Consider the following 16,984-nt stretch of genomic DNA (forward strand, 5'->3'; position numbering starts at 1 on the left):
CTCTGAAACCAAATGCCAAATGTAAATGAAAGTTGAAAAGGAAAGTACTGTACTGTATATCCCAAGCATTGTGATAAGTCCTTTGCATAGATTACCTTTAATCCTAAAACAGTTTTCCATTTTATAAATAAACCAAGGCTCAGAAAGGTTAAGTACTTGCCCAAGATGACACAACTAGTAAGCAGCTGAGTAAAGATTAAAACTGACTCCAAAGTACCTTCTCTGTACTATTTCATGCTGTGTCCAACAGTGTTAGATACCTAAAGCTAACGTCTAGCTAACTAGTGCCACATTCTTCTGTTTAGCCGACCGTGAAAGTCGCTATGAGGAGGAAGAGGAACAGAGTCGCAGTATGAGCCGGAAGAGGAAGGCATCTGTGCACAGTTCAGGCCGAGGCTCTAACCGAGGTTCCAGACACAGCTCTGCGCCTCCCAAGAAAAAGAGGAAGTAACTTCGGAACTTTGGCCCTCAGCTCCATTCTTCCTTCAGCCAATCCCTGAAAATTTTACATGACATAGAAACTGTATTTTTCCTTTTTTTCTTTTGAAGTTTTGCCATTTGTGTTTATGGGTTTAGGGGGCCATTTGTGCGGACCAATCTACTTGGGGAATTCCAGGCCCACCGGGACACGTGCCAATGGCCCCATCCAGATGGCAAGGGAGGAGGTGTTCTTGAAGAAGGGCAGAGGCTTCCGCTGTTAATAAATACCGTTTCGTTCCTCTCTCTTCCTGTCACCTTCTGCCAGGACATCGTTGGCTTCTGACATCTTATTCTTTGATGTCTCAAAGCCGTATTTCCAAGACATTGGTACAAGGTGACCCTTAACTACCTGTACCATGGTTCTTGACCAGCAGATTCAATCCTCCATCCTACCCTACTGCCATGATCTTCCTCACATCTCTTTAAGTTCCATCTTTGCAGTACTCAAGAAAAGGTTCTTGGAATTTGCTAATGGTGTAAACCATACAACTTGAGCTAGTGAGTCTGATCAGGCTGGTACCTCCATCTGAGTTCTCCTGCTTTCTTGCCTCATGCAGATTCTGAGGTATTTCTGCTGCCTTGGAAGACATAAGAAGCAGTGATACTCCCTGGCTTGGTTTCATCTTCTTTACAAATTCACACATGGTACAATGGTAGAAGCAGAATTACCACTGTTTTTTTTTTTTTTCTGATATATGAGGAAAAATGGCTGTGTCTCATGTACTGCTTCTAGTGAAAATCTAGAAGGAGGCTCGAAGGAGTCAACATTTAGATCTGGAAGGGGTAAGTCGTGCCTTGGGCCTCGAATACCCTGACAAGAAAAGAGAAGAGGAAGAGAGGCCACATCTACAACACAGCCTCTCGTCACTGCTGCTCCTTGTTTTTACTTGTCTCGCATTGTCCTGTATTTATCACAATTTCTGTTGAACAGCTTTTTAAGTATTTGGGGAGTTTATCTTGCCATCCTCTCCCTCCTGGTTCTCTCTGCACCCACCTGTCCCACTGCAGTTCCTTCTGTGTTCTGTGACTTTAAGAGAAGAGGGGGGGAGGGGTCTCGGATTTTGTTTGTTTGTTTGTTATTTTCTCCTTAGCAGTAGGACTTGATATTTTCAATTTTGGAAGAACTAAGAGATAATAAACTGTGGTTTTTTTTTTGTTGTTGTTGTTGTTTTGTTTTTGTAAATTCACCTTCTGTGACAGTTCTTTTGCAGTTCCTGAAAGCAAGCCTGCTTCTCGCCTGGAAAAGTACCAAGCCATTAGAGAATAATTCCCTTAATCCAGCTAATATCTCAGAAAGAAACTTTCATCATTCTAAGCTTTCATCATTAGCTTGAGACATCATAGTAAACCAAATTCATGGTAGAACAAGTTGCTTTATAAGAGACTTTTTACTATGGTTCCCTCAGGGTTTAGAATGGAATAGCACTTGCCTATCACAGAAACAAATCTTCAGTCATCTCCTTGTAAATAGCATGGAGGGCGGCAGCAGCTTGAAGAGACACCTTCAGCCTTCCTATGGGGGTAGCCTGATCTTCAGGGCTAACAACTGTTGGGAAAGGAAAAAGAAACATGTGAGACAGCAGTGTCATTCATTGAAAAACAAACACTTAAATACCTGGTATTTTCCACATTAAGTGCTGGGGATACTAAATAAAGTTATACCTCATATTTTAGTGGGACTTAATCTGGTGGAAGACGATGGAAAACACACAGTCATTACAGTATAGTATGGTAGGTGCTTTGGGAAGACATAGAAGTGGCACCAATCCAGAATGCAGAATCGGAAAAGGCTTTCTAGAGACAATCCATTAGTCTTCAAAAAGTAAAAGATATTCTAAGCACGTACAGCATGTGCCAAGATAGGAGGACAAGTTTGGAAAACTAAGACATGGCAGAAATGAAGCTGTACTGATAAGCAGGAGCCAGAGCACAACAAGGCATTTGTCTTGTAAGGAATGTGGTTTTAACTGAAGGGGTTAGAAATTACAGTTTTTTATCTGGGTTCTAGAAAAGGGGGTCCATTCTTTGGGGACTATATTCCAAGGGGGCACAAGTAGATCAGGGAAGGTAGTCATGAGGCTGTTGAGTGAGTAATTCAGGAGAGAAAAAAAGGGTTCTGAAGTTTAACAGAGGAGGTGGGGACAGATTCAGAACACTCAAGAGGTAAAATTAATAGGATTTTATGATTGAAATGTTGGGAGTGAAGAGATTAGAATCAAGCATGACCATTCTGGTGGGGTAAGAGGAAACAAGGTACACAGTTTTCAGAACAGAGTCAATAAGGGCGGTGAGAAAGTCTGATGTTTAAATTTGAATGAAATCAAAACAATGTGTCTTTTCAAAATTTCCATGTCTCAAACACTGGAGATTCATAATAGATTCTAGTTGTCAGGAGGTATGTGGGCTAAGATACACAACTGATTACATTCATACTTGATCTAGAAATAAATATAGCTGTAGGGATTTCAATCCAGATTGGCTCATCAACTTTGTAGTGGTAATTATGTATTAAAGGTAAAACAAAAGGTATTCACTATTAGGATGATTTCCTTAGACATAAGTGGAACTGAGGAGCACAGAAACGTATCACTCACTGTCTAGCTCTTGCTCTTGGATGTCTCTTCCCGATTCCAGGATCTGCCACAGTTCCAGATATGCGTAGCCTACTTCTTGACATTCTTTCTTTTCCTCATCCATAGGGTCACTTACCACTGTAAACTTTAAACTAAAGGGGGAAAAAAATCCATTTAACTCAGTACTGCTGATACCCTTAGGCTTAAAAAAATAATAATTAAAAAAAAAAGATAAAAGTAACCATAAATTACACATTGTATTCCCTGAATCCCTTTCCTCCATTTTACAAGACTACAACAGCAAAAGACTGAGAAATCGTTTTAATTTAAAGTAACAGGTCTGGAAGGAACTAAGACTTGAGGTAAAGTAGTTGATCAAGTTGTTAAGATGGTTTACAGTTTTGCTGAAAGATTTGAAATGGGCAGTGGAGGTGTTGAACAAAAACCAAGATTATGGAAGTTAGAAGAGGTTTTACACTTCTAAATAAAAGTGTTATGCCAAGCCTGAGCAGAGTAAAGGAAACAGAAGGAATACAGAATTGCAAAATGAATATAAAAGGTGTACTCCTTAGAGCTGTAAGTCTTGGAAGATGATACTGTAAAGAACACAGCACAGTTCCTCCTAAACAGTGAGCAGTGAACAGCAATTACAGGACCCACCTCATACCAAAATCCACCGATGCTCAAGTCCCTTATATAAAACGGTGTAGGATTTGCATATAGAATATACTTTAAATCACCTCTAGATTACTTATAATACCTAATACAGTGTAAATGCTATGTAAATAGTTGTAAATACAATGTCAATGTTACATAAATAGTTGCTGGTCCGTGGCAATGTTAAATTTTGCTTTTTGGAACTTCCTAGAATTGTTTTTTTCAAATATTTTTCATCCACCATTAGTTGAATCCATGGATGCGGGGGGAACCTGCAGATAACAGAAGGCTGACTATTATTACCTTGACTTAGTCTAGCAAAGAATGATATTGAATTCCAGAAACTGATACCTATTAAATTTTTTGTGGTAAAGTTTACATAACATAAACTTACTATTTTAACCATTGTAAGGGGTACAACTCAGTGTTTCTCAGTATAATCACAATGTTGTGCCACCATCACCACTATCTAAGTTCACATCACGTTCATCACCACAAAAAAATCTATACCCATTAAGCAGTCACTCCCCACTCTTCTCTCCCTCAGTCCTGGTGACCACTAATCTACTTTCTGTCTCTCTGGGTTTGCCTATTCTGGACATTTCATATTCCTATTAATTTTTTAAAAGCTAACATTGGTGGCTAATAGAAAGTGCTAAGGGAGCAAGAATAGCACCAAAAATTCAAGCGTTTTAAATCGCAGCTAAACGCGATTAAGCTGAAAAGAAGAAATCCTGAAAGTGATGCATTCACAGTCATTAAGCAATATTCGTTTGTGATTATGTTCCTGTATCTGTAGTGAGAACTTCAACAAAGCAAAGGGATAATACTGACCCCTCCACCCATTTTCCCAGGAAATGTATGGTAACTCACATCACCGCACCACGTGCACAATAGCAAGTGCTTTAGGTAAACTATGTTATTTCAGTATCACCCTCACCGGAGCCTTCAAGTTAAATAATACGTCTAACATCACAGAGCTAGTAAGTGGAAGAGTCAGGATTCAGAACCAAGTCTGTGTGATTACAAAGGCAATGTTCTATCTGCTATATCATACAGGCAAAAAGAAAATCAAAGGTAAAATCAATTGAAATCAAATTGAGTAGAAGATCACAAAAAGAAAAGAAAAAGATTACCACTGTAAAGGAAGAGAGAGTTGTAGGAATGCTGAGAGGAGAAAAGAAAAAGCTAAATGTAACATTAACGCAAAAGAGAGACGACCAAATCTCTTTCCATTTCCAAAAGTTACCAGTAAGCTTATATCTGTTTAAGTCCACCGTGATACTGAAGTCAGATTCACGGTTTATTTCGACTGGCTCCTTTTTCAGTCCTTCTTAGGACTAACTGGAGACAAAGTAAATGCAAATTAAATTTATTGGGCTGTTAGAAAAGTAATGGATTAGAACACCAGTCCCATACTACTTCTTACCCACACACACAAAAAGGAGGTAGGGTTGCCAGATTTTGCCAAAAACAAAAGAAAACCCAGATGTCCACTTAAATTTGATTTTCAAAATTCAGCTAAATGAGAAATTTTTTAGTCTCTCTCTATATATCCCATGCATCTCATCTGGAACCTCTAAAAGGACGGCTCCTCAGATTATATGAATAATGACAATTGGCTTTCCTAAAACTTAGAGTAGACCCAGAATTTACTTCAAAGTATTCCTGTAGAGAAATCATTTTTAAGTCAAAAATAAAATTGCTATTATAAAGGCATAATAGTCGGTAAGCTAGCAATGGTATGGTACTATGTTTGAGAGAAATGAATCAAATCATCCTAGAGTGTCAAGGCGTTTTGTCCCTTCCTAGGGGGCACTAAGTATTCAAGTAAATTGCTGCCTCAAAAAAAAAAAAAAAAAAAAAAGTGCTTATCAGGGGCTGGCATGGGTGAGAAATGAACTAATCCTGTGAGATGACATAATTTATCAGGTAGTTAGTCACAAACATAAATTAGACTCAAGTAGATGGGAAATTCATTAGGAGTATATTAATATGAAAGAAGTTATTAAAATATTCCATATCACCACAAAGCCAAACTCAAACTCCTAAATTCCTGTGTGACGTCTCCGTCTCCTGTCTTTCAGAGTGGGAAGCAGATGCTTACTGTCCTTGCTCAGGGTCTTGTCCAGTCAGCATGGCGAACAGAAACTGCCTTCGGTCTTTTTGCTCCACTGGGTCCAGGTCTATCACTGTATTAAGGGTTAAGTGGGGGGGAAAGCAAAGAATCATATACTGTTGCTATTTGGGCACTAAAACTTTCATAAATGGTATGTGTAAAGCATTGATATAAAGCAGACATTGGCAAAATTGGGCCCATGAGCCAGCTACCTGTTTTCATAAAGTTTTGTTGAACACAGCCATCTCTTTACATACTATCTGTGGTGGCTTTCCAACTACAATGAGAGAGTTGAAGAGTCGTGACAGAGACTGGCCCACAAAGCCTAAAATGTTTACTATGTGGCCCTTTAAGAAAATGCTTCGACCACTGATATAAAGGAAGCCTTACACTCTGTGTTGGAAGCTGTCCTGCCAAATGCCAGGATAAATGTGCTCCCACCACTGCCCAACTGGAAGAATTCTAGGAGACTGATTTTTTTTTTTTTTTTTAAAGCCGCCTAGAGATTTGGATTTTGAGGTAGGTTCAACTCAGGGTCTCAACATCCATTCCCCTCTTCCTCTTCATTTCTACATGGGACTGTTGCAGACAAATAAATTAGCCTATGTTTGCCAGCCTCTATTTTAGCTAGGTTTGGCCACATGATTGAGTTCTGCCCACCGTGGTGTGTGAAACTGGGAGGTAGCCTTCCTTTCTGCAGCTGCTATTAAGGACCGTGAGGCATCTGAAAGGATGGAAGACAGGCACGAGGGGGACAGGAAGGCAAGATGGGAGTTTGGATCCCTGATCCTGATCACGTGGCCTCAACCCTGGACTGCCCACCCTTGAGCTCACTTTACACAAGTGAGGGAAAAACTTCTATCTCCTATGATGTAAAGAAAGAATATACTTTTTTAAAGGGTTGGGGGGGGGTGAGTTGGGGGTGGGGAATAGAGAACAAGAAACAGCTTTTAGAAATTTAAAATAAATACCTAGTCAATGACTGGAAGATAAAATTAAGGAAATCACCCCCTCCAAAAAAAAAAAAAAAAAAGGAAGAAAAAAACAGAGGTAGAATTATAGGAGAAAAGTGATAAAATTAGAGGATCAGTTTGGAAGATCCAAAATTCTACTAAGAAAATGAGAAAATGTAGGGGGAAAAAGTTATCAAAGAAATGCAATAAAATTTCCCAGAACTAAAAGCCATGAGCTTCCAGATTTAAAGAGCCCACTGAATGCCCGGAACAATGAAAGAAAATATATGCACATTATTCTGAAATTTAAGAACACTAAAAATGAAGAAAAAATGTTAAAGTCCTCTGGGGAGGTAGAGGGTAGTCTTCATACAAGCGTTAGACTCCAGGCCTGGACCCAAAGACCATGGACCAACTGCTTTGACATTCTGAATGAAAAATGTTTTCAACATACATTTTTATACTTGGTCTAATTATCAATCAAATATATGGGCAGAATTTTCATGCATGACTATCTCAAAATATTTACTTCCAGTGTATTCTTTCTTTAAAAGCTACTAGAAAATATAATAAATCAGAGGGTGACACATGACCCAGGAGATAAAACATCCAGTATAAAATAGAATTAAATTAAACTCTACAAATGGCAGCAGTGGGATAATAGCTGAACAGTGTGCTAAAGAGGAACAAGAAGATAAAGAGAGATCTTCAGGAAAAAAAAAAGATAAGTTACTTGACAGGTTTGATTATTTGAAAATTTAAAAGGCTTCTGGAGGATGTAGAAAGAATCCCAACAGGTATAATGAAAATAAAGCAAATGAAAAATTGAGACAAACAAAATATAAACAAGAAAGAGACTATAATCATGGTGTAAAACTTGGCCCTGCAAGACTGTTTACACATCCATAATAATAGAAACAATTACTATTAATTAAAAATTAAGTTTAAATTATGATCCAACTATATGGGAGCACGGGTGTGATACAAGCGAGATGTTTTATTTGCCAAGATAGGAAGTCAACAGATAATGTCTGAATCAGGAAATGAATTAGTGAATCAGGAAATTGCAACAGAATCATTTCTCAGAAACATGGGGTTAAATAACAGAAGAAATAGCAGGAAAAGTGAAAAGTGGTGTGGTGGACTGAGGGGGGTGGTCAGGGAGGGGTGAAGGGGAGTGATCTGCAGAGAAAGAGTGGCGCAAAGGACTATATTTTAATCAAAAATCTTTTTAAGCCTATTTGAGATTTTAAAACCATATGCATATATTACTTTGATAAATAAAAGAAAATAAAACAGTAGGGTCCACTCCAACAGAAGTCCAGAGTAGTTTGGACCCCTCAGACTAAATGACTGTCAGCCTCCTCTCCTGGCTGTTCACCAGGGATGCCTCACCCTTGCTAAAGTGGAAGTGGATCTCTTCTCCTGCTCTTGGTTTCCTCAGGGACACTGGAGTCTCCGTCTCTGACAAGGGTAGATCATAGAACTTGTATTCCACGTACACCTGTTTTACATTCTCATCACACATCACTTCAGCCTCTGGGTGGAATGCCAGGGAGATGATTTCAATGCACATCTTCTCTGAACCCTGACAAGGAAAATATTCATTTCGTATAGGTTAGAGATGCCAGTGTTTATACTCCATCTAATTAACATATTACTCTCTAGGGATCAATCACAGGCATATTCCACCTAACATATTACTCCTTGAGAATCAATTTATAGGTACCTTAAACTGGCACCAAGAGACCACCTGACTGAACTGCCACCACTAACCATGGGTAATTTGTAAAGAGAATCCAGTTTCTCTCTCCCAGTCCAGTGAATCAATTATCCAGATCAGCCTTTCTCAGCCATCGCCACATACAGAAAGAATCAAGAAACTTTCTGAACAGATCGTTTTCTTAAACTTTCTCCATGAAAACCAATCCATCTTTTTCCTGCAGTTAGGCCCTAAGAGACCTGTCAACTGAGCAGTTGTTTTAGCCACTAAAGCAAAGAGCTGCCCAGTGCTCCCTGTGTCCCAACCAAGCCCCCGCCAAGTACATGACACGGAGCAGGCCATTAGAACCACCCTGCCCTCTCACTGCAACTCCAGTTCTTTGAGCTCTGCTTCAGAATTGCTGCTACAGCCACCATCCCCTCCTTTGACGTCCCTGTGTCCACTTTCACATTAGGGATACCAGGAGGAGGGCTGACATCATGATAGTTTCAAGAAATAAACTGAGGTCAACATTAAGTCCCCCACCTTGTACAGTGTAGCAGCAAGTCAGTGTCGTGACACTAGCAAGGAGTCAGTCCAGGGTGGCCCTATAGCCACAGTTCTCCCTTTCATCTGTGAGTGCCCTCAGGGCTGCTTCTCTCCTCCAGGTCGCCAGGCCAATGTCCTCACTTCTCCAAATCTGCCCCCCACCACCCATCTTTTCTTCCCTTAGGAAGCAAGCAGAGCTCCTGTGCCTTCTCCTAGGAAGTTCAGTGGGCAATATTTCTCAACAAATCTGCATCAAAATAATCTGGGTGCTTCTTAAAAATAAAGACACTTGGGCTTCCCTGGTGGCGCAGTGGTTGAGAGTCCGCCTGCCGATGCAGGGGACACGGGTTCGTGCCCTGGTCCGGGAAGATCCCACATGCCGCGGAGCGGCTGGGCCCGTGAGCCATGGCCGCTGAGCCTGCGCGTCCAGAGCCTGTGCTCCGCAACGGGAGAGGCCACAACAGTGAGAGGCCCGTGTACCGCGTAAAAGAAAAACAAACAAAAAACCATAAAAAAAAAAGAGTGGCAGGTTGGATTAAAAACAAAATAAAACAAAAAACCAAGAACCTACAATATGCTGCTTAGAAGAAATGCACATCAGGATGAAAGACACACACAGACTGAAAGTGAGAGGATGGAAAAAAGATTGCATGCCAATGGAAACAAGACAGTGGGGGTAGCGATACTCATATCACAAAAAACAAACTTTAAAACAAAGTCCAGGACTTCCCTCATGGCTCAGTGGTTAAGAATCTGCCTGCCAATGCAGGGGACACAGGTTCAAGCCCTGGTCCAGGAAGATCCCATGTGCTACAGAGCAGTTAAGCCTGTGCACCACAACTACTGAGCCTACTCTCTACAGCCTGCAAGCCACAACTACTGAGTTTGTGTGCTGCAACTACTGAAGCCCATGCACCTAGAGCCCATGCTCCGCAACGAGAAGCCACCGCAATGAGAAGCCCACGCACCGCAACGAAGAGGAGCCCCCGCTTGCTGCAACTAGAGAAAGCCCGTGTACAGCAGCAAAGACCCAATGCAGCCATAAATTAATTAATTAATTAATTTAAAAAACAAAGTCCATAAAGAAAGACATAGAAGGACATTATATAAAAATAAAGGTATCAATACAAGAAGAGGGTATGACACTTATTAACATTTGTGTGCCCAATATAAGGGCACCTAAATATATAAAACAAATACTAACAGACATAAAGGGAGACACAGACAGGAATACGATAATAGTAGGAGACTTTAACACCCCACTGGTATCAAGAGACAGATCATCCTGACAGAAAATCAATAAGGCAACAGAGGTCCTAAGTGACACAATAGGCCAGTTGGACTTAATTGATAATGTACAGGACACTACAGCCAAAAAAGTTAGAATACACATTCTCTTCAAGCATGAATGGAACATTATCTAGGATAGACCACATATTAGGTCACAAAACAAGCCTCAAAAATTTAAGAGGATAGAAATTATTTCAAGCATATTTTCTGACCAAAAGGGTATGAAACTAGAAATCAACCACAGAAGGAAAAACGGGAAAAGAATGAACACAAGGAGACTAAACAACATGCTACTAAAAATCCAATGGGTCAAAAATGAAATCAAAGAAGAAATCAGAAAATACCTCAAGACAAACAACAACCTTACACAAGCACAACCTTACAAAAATCTATGGGATGAAGCAAGAGTGGTTCTAAGAGGAAAGTTCATAGTAATACAGGCCTTCCACAATAAACAAGAAAAATCTCAAATAAACAACCTAATGTACCACCTAAATGAATGAGAAAAAGAAGAAGAAACACAACCTAAAGTCAGCAAAAGGTAGGAAATAATAAAGATCAGAGAGGAAATAAAATACAGATAAAAAATAAAATTAAAAAAACCAAGAGCTGGTTTCTTGAAAAGATAATCAAAACTGACAAACCTATGGCCAGGCTCACCAAGAAGAAAGGAACCAAATAAACAGAATAAGAAATGAGAGTGGAGACATAACAACTAATAGCACAGAAATACAAAATATTCTAAGAGACTACTATAAACAGTTGTATGCCAACATATTGGACAACCTAGAAGAAATGGACAAGTTTATAGAAACATACAGCCTGATAATATATGTATACATATAGCTGATTCATTTTGTTGTACAGCAGAAACTAAAACATTATAAAGCAATTATACTCCAATAAAGATATAAAAATAATTAAAAACAAAAAAACACATAAAAATCAAAACTTTTATTTCATGCTGGAGCCATCAATGAAGCAAACCTAGGGGCATAATAAAGATCCTGGTCATAGCAACCTACTGGTTTGTGGTAGTCACCTCTAAGATGGTCCCCAATGATCCTCACCTCCTATATACCCTCCTACATTGAATAAGACTGACCTTGCTACAAACAGGATACTGTGGAAAGGAAGGAGTATGACTGCTAAAGCTGGGTTGGCAAAGACGTTGTGACTTCTGCCTTGCTTGCTCTTGGAGCCTTCACTCTGACTGAAGCCAGCTGCTGTGTCCTGAGGACACTCAAGTAGCCCATGGAGAGGGAGGCTCAAAAGGTGATGAACTGAGGCCTCCTACCAACAATTAGCACCATGTGAGGGCACCATCTTGGAAGTGGATCCTCCAGCCCCAGTCAAGCCTCTAGATGACTGCAGCTCCAATCGACAGCTTGACTGCAACCTCCCAGGACACCCTGAGCCAGAACCACACAGCAAAGCCACTCCCAGCTTCCCGACATTAAGAAACTGTGTGAAAATAACTATTTGCTGTTGTTGTAAAAAGAGAACAAGGGCTTCTCTCGTGGCGCAGTGGTTGAAAGTCTGCCTGCCGATGCAGGGGACACGGGTTCGTGCCCCAGTCCAGGAAGATCCCACATGCCGCGGCGTGGCTGGGCCCGTGGGCCATGGTCACTGAGCCTGCGCGTCCGGAGCCTGTGCTCCGCAACGGGAGAGGCCACAGCAGTGAAAGGCCCGTGTACTGCAAAAAAAAAAAAAAAGAGAACAAAAACAAACAAAAAAACTGAGTCAAGAACAAACTGATGATTTGAACAGACCAATCACTACAGTGAAATAGAATCTGTCATTAAAAAAAAAAAAACTCCCTGCAAACAGAAGTCCAGGACTGGATGGCTTCCCTGCAGAATTCTACCAAACATAAAAAGCAGAACTTACACCTATCCTTCTCAAACTATTCTAAATAATTGAAGAGGAGGGAACACCCCAAAATTCATTCTATGAAGCCACCATCACCCTGATACCCAAACCAGACAAAGACACTACAAAAAAGAAAATCACAGGCTAATATCTTTGATGAATATAGATGCAAAAATCATCAACAAAATATTAGCAAACCAAATCCAACAATACATATAAAGGAACACACACCATGATTAAGTTGGATTCATTCCAGGGTAGCAAGGATGGTTCAACATACTCAAATCAGTCAATGTGATACACTACATTAACCAAAAAAAAAAAGACAAAAATACATGATTATCACAACAGATGCAGAGAAAGCATTTGATAAAATTCAATATTCGTTCATGATAAAAACTATCACTAAAGTGGGTATAGGGGGAGCATATCTTAGCATGATAAAGCCAATTATGACAAACGCACAGCCAACATACTATTCAATGGTGAAAAGCTGAAAGCCTTCCTGCTAAATTCAGGAACAAGACAAGGATGTCTACTCTACCCACTTCTATTCAACAAAGTATTAGAAGTCCTAGCCACAGCAATCAGGCAAGAAAAAGAAATAAAAAGTATCCAAATTAGAAGGGAAGAGGTAAAACTCTCACTATTTGCAGATGACATAATACTCTATATAGAGAATCCTAAAGTCTCCAAATAAAAACTTTAGAAATAATAAATGAATTCAGTAGGGTAGCAGGATACAAGATTAATATACAGAAATCTGTAGCATTTCTTTACACTAACAATGAGATATCAGAAAGTAAAAAAAAATAATAATCCCATTTAAGATAGTGTCAAAAAATAAAATATCTAGGAATAAACTTAGCCACTGTGGAAAACAGTATGGAGGTTCCTCAAAAAACTAAAAATAGAACTACCATATGACCCAGGAATTTCACTCCTGGGTATATATCTGAAAAAACCAAAAGCTTTAATTTGAAAAGATATATGCACCCCAATGTTCATCATGGCAGCATTATTTACAATTGCCAAGATATGGAAGCAATGTAAGTGCTGATCAACAGATGAATGGATAAAAAAGATGTGGTGTGTATACACATACACACACACACACACACACACACACACACACACACACACAATGGAATACTACTCAGCCATAAAAAAGAATGAAAAATTTTCATCTGCAACAACATGGATGGAATTGGAGAGTATTATGCTTTGTTGAATAAGTCAAAGACAAATATTGTATGATAGCACTTATATGTTAAATATTTTTAAAAAGTGGGGCAGCAATCAAGATGGTGGAGTAGTAGGATGTGAAGCTCACCACCTCCCACAAATATATTAAAAATACATCTACATGTATTAATAATTCTCACAATATGTCTACTGAATGCTGGCAGAAGACCTCAGACTTTTGAAAGGGCAAGAAAATCTCCATGTAACCAGGTTGGACAAAAGAAAAAAGAAAAAAGAAAAAAAGGAAGTGAGAAAGGAATCAGGATGGGACCTCCCTCCTAGGAGGGAGCTGTGAAAAAGGAAAGGTTCCCGCACCCTGGGAAATCCCCTCACCAGCAGGGAGATCACCTGGGACAGAGCTTCAGAGCCTCAGAGGAGAATGCAGCAACCAGTTTTCAGCAGCCAGAATGGAGAGAGACCTGCACAGTCAGTGCCACCACCCTGCACTCCCCAGCCTGAGATGTGCATCTGCTGGTGCGGATTGGGGCTGGGTGCTGAAGCTCAGGCTTCAGATATCAGACTCAGAGAGAGGACTGGTGTTGGCTGTGTGAAAACAGCCTGAAGGGGCTGGAGTCTGGTGTGACTGCAACTGAGGGTGTTCATGGAGCAAGCCCAGGCCACCTTAGAGGACAGGTGCCATTGTTTGGGGGGTGCACGAGGGGACGGGTGGGACCCACCATTGCAGGCTTTTTCCCTGCATGTGCTCTCAGGCGGTAGGACACCACCTACACGAGCTCCAGGAGTGGTCACGAGCAGCTCCTGCACCCATCACATGCTCCGGGGATGCACATGCCACCACCGCCACCAAGAACCCTAGGACTGAGCACTGCCACATCTGCACACCCCCTATCAAGGGGATAATGGCCTGCACATGCTCAGGGAAGAGGCAACAGATATCCATATTGAAACAGCCCTTGCACCAAAAATATTAAATCCACAGAGCTACACAGGGACGCTTCCACATAAGAATAGCCCTCCAAGACCACAGTAGATAATTGTTTCTCCTAAACTCACAGAGCAAGGGAAATATAAGTAAAATGAAGAAGCAGAGGAACCACCTCCAGTTTAAAGACCAAGAAAATTCCCCTGAAAGAACAAACAATGAAACAGACCTCTTTGATCTAATAGACACTGGTTTCAAAAAGGGGTACTGAAGGAATTAAGAAAGGCTATTGACATAAATGCAGAGTACTATAAGAAGGAACTAGAAACTATAAAGAGGAACCAAGAAAAATCAGAAAACTCATTGACTGAGATGTAAGCTGAGCTAAAGGCAATAAATAGCAGAACGGATAATGCAGAAGAACGAATAAGTGACTTGGAAGATAGAATAATGGAAATCACTCAATCAGGACAGCAGACAGAAAGCCAAATGAAAAAAATGAAAGCAATATAAAAGACCTATGGGATAATATAAAGCATGCCAACCTACACATGATAGGAATTCCAGAAGGGGAAGAAAGAGAAAAGCGGATCGAAAATGTATTTGAAGAAATTACGGCTGAAAACTTCCCAAACCTAAACAAGGAAACAGATATCCAGGTACAGGAAGCATGGAGGGTCCCAAACAAGATAAACCTAAACAGACCTACACCAAGACTTTTTTTTTCCTGCGTTGGGTCTTCGTTGCTGCGCACGGGCCTTTTCTAGCTGCAGTGAGTGGGGGCTACTCTTTGTTGCAGTGCAGAGGCTTCTTATTGTGGTGGCTTCCCTTGTTGCAGAGCACGGGCTGTAGGCACGTGGACTTCAGTAGTTGCGGCAGGCTTCAGTAGTTGTGGTGTGCAGGCTCAGTAGTTGTGGCGCACAGGCTTAGTTGCTCTGCGGCATGTGGGATCTTCCCGGACCAGGGATTGAATCCATGTCCCCTGCATTGGCAGGCAGATTCTTAACCACTGCACCACCAGGGAAGTCCCATGACGTATTATAATAAAAATGGCAAAAGTTAAAGATAAAGAGGATTCTAAAGGCAGCAAGAGAAAAACAAACAGTTAATTACAAGAGAACCCCCATAAGACTATCAGTTGATTTCTCTATAGAAATGCTGCAGGCCAGAAGGGAGGGGCAAGATACATTCAAAGTTCTGAAGGGGAAAAATCTGTAACCTAGGATACTCTACCCAGCAAGATTATCATTCAGAATAGGAGAGATAAAGAATTTCTCAGACAAACAGAAACTAAAAGAATACAGCAATACTAAATCTGTTCTAAAGGAAATATTGAAAGGTCTTCCCTAAATAGAAAAGAAGTAAGAATCTAAAGAGAAAATAACAATTGGAAAGTAAATCACTTAAATAAGCCAGTACACAGATATTAAAAAAATGAAAAAATTTCTGTGAAAGTGATGATAACCACAGTGAACAGCAAAAGTATGAACATGAAAATGTAAAAGAGGACATGAAAATCATAAAATGTGGGGAATAAGAAAATGTAGATTTTTTTTCCAGTTCCTAGAATGTGTTTGAGCCTATATGACTACTAGTCTAAGGCAAGCAGAAATAGGATGGGGTTAACATACCTGAAAAACAGGGTAACCACAGATCAAAAACATACAATAGATCCACAAAAACCAAAAAGAAGAGAACATAAGTATAATACAAAAGAAAACCATCAAACCACAAAAGGAAAAACAAAAAGAAAGGAACAAAGAAGAAGTATAAAATCAACAGGATAATAAGGTTTAAATGGCAATAAATACATATCTATCAATAGTTACCTTAGGGACTTCCCTGGTGGCACAGTGGTTAATGTGCCTGCCAATGCAGGGAACATGGGTTTAAGCCCTGGTCCAGGAAGATCCCACATGCTGCAGAGCAACTAAGCCTGTGCGCCACAACTACTGAGCCTACACTCTAGAGCCTGCAAGCCACTACTGAAGCCTGCATGCCTAGAGCCCATGTTCCACAAGAAGAGAAGCCACCGCAATGAGAAGCCCATGCACCGCAATGAAGAGTAGCCCCACTCGCTGCAACTAGAGAAACCCCGCATGCAGCAATGAAGACCCAACGCAGCCAAAAATAAATGAAAATAAATAAATAAATTTATTTTAAAAAATTACCTTAAATGTCAATGGATTAAAAGCTTCAATCAAAAGACACAGAGTGGCACACTGGATAAAAGAAAACAAGAGCCTACAATATGCTGCCTACAAGATACCCACTTTAGGGCAAAGGACACACATAGATTGAAAGTAAAGGGATGGAAAAAGATGTCTCATACAAATGGAAATGAAAATAAAGTGGGGTCGCAATACTCAGACAAGATAGACTTCAAAATAAAGGCCATAAAGAAAGATAAAGGACATTGTATAATGATAAAAGGATCAATACAAAAAGAGGACTTTACACTCATCAATATATATGCACCTAATATAAGAGAAACCAAATACATAAAACAAATACTAAGAGACATGAAGAGAGAAATTGACAGGAATACAATAATAGTAGGAGACTTTAACACCCCACTCACATCAATGGACAGATCTTCTAGACAGAAAATCAATAAGGCACAGAAATTCTAAATAATACAATAGAATAAACTTAATTGAT

General features: G+C 40.1%; 2 protein-coding genes across 3 annotated transcripts in view; one reads left to right on the forward strand and one right to left on the reverse strand.

The window, feature by feature from the left end:
- SUPT16H (SPT16 homolog, facilitates chromatin remodeling subunit) overlaps window positions 1–1,663 on the forward strand; it is a 33,202-nt gene extending 31,539 nt beyond the window's left edge. Inside the window, exon 26 of the mRNA XM_065872117.1 lies at window positions 306–1,663. Coding sequence (XP_065728189.1) covers window positions 306–451 — 146 coding nt within the window. The 3' untranslated portion in view covers window positions 452–1,663. The remainder of the gene's footprint in view (window positions 1–305) is intronic.
- A 170-nt stretch (window positions 1,664–1,833) lies between these two features.
- Window positions 1,834–16,984, reverse strand: part of RPGRIP1 (RPGR interacting protein 1) — a 71,948-nt gene continuing 56,797 nt past the window's right edge. For both annotated transcript variants that reach the window (XM_065872115.1, XM_065872114.1), the window contains 4 exons: window positions 8,178–8,370; window positions 5,818–5,902; window positions 3,075–3,205; window positions 1,834–2,026 (listed from right to left, as the gene is read on the reverse strand). In XM_065872115.1, the coding sequence (XP_065728187.1) occupies window positions 1,914–2,026; window positions 3,075–3,205; window positions 5,818–5,902; window positions 8,178–8,370 (522 nt within the window). In that variant the 3' untranslated portion in view covers window positions 1,834–1,913. The remainder of the gene's footprint in view (window positions 2,027–3,074; window positions 3,206–5,817; window positions 5,903–8,177; window positions 8,371–16,984) is intronic.

Source organism: Phocoena phocoena, chromosome 2 (genome assembly GCF_963924675.1).
Source record: "Phocoena phocoena chromosome 2, mPhoPho1.1, whole genome shotgun sequence".
NCBI classification, from domain to species: domain Eukaryota; kingdom Metazoa; phylum Chordata; class Mammalia; order Artiodactyla; family Phocoenidae; genus Phocoena; species Phocoena phocoena.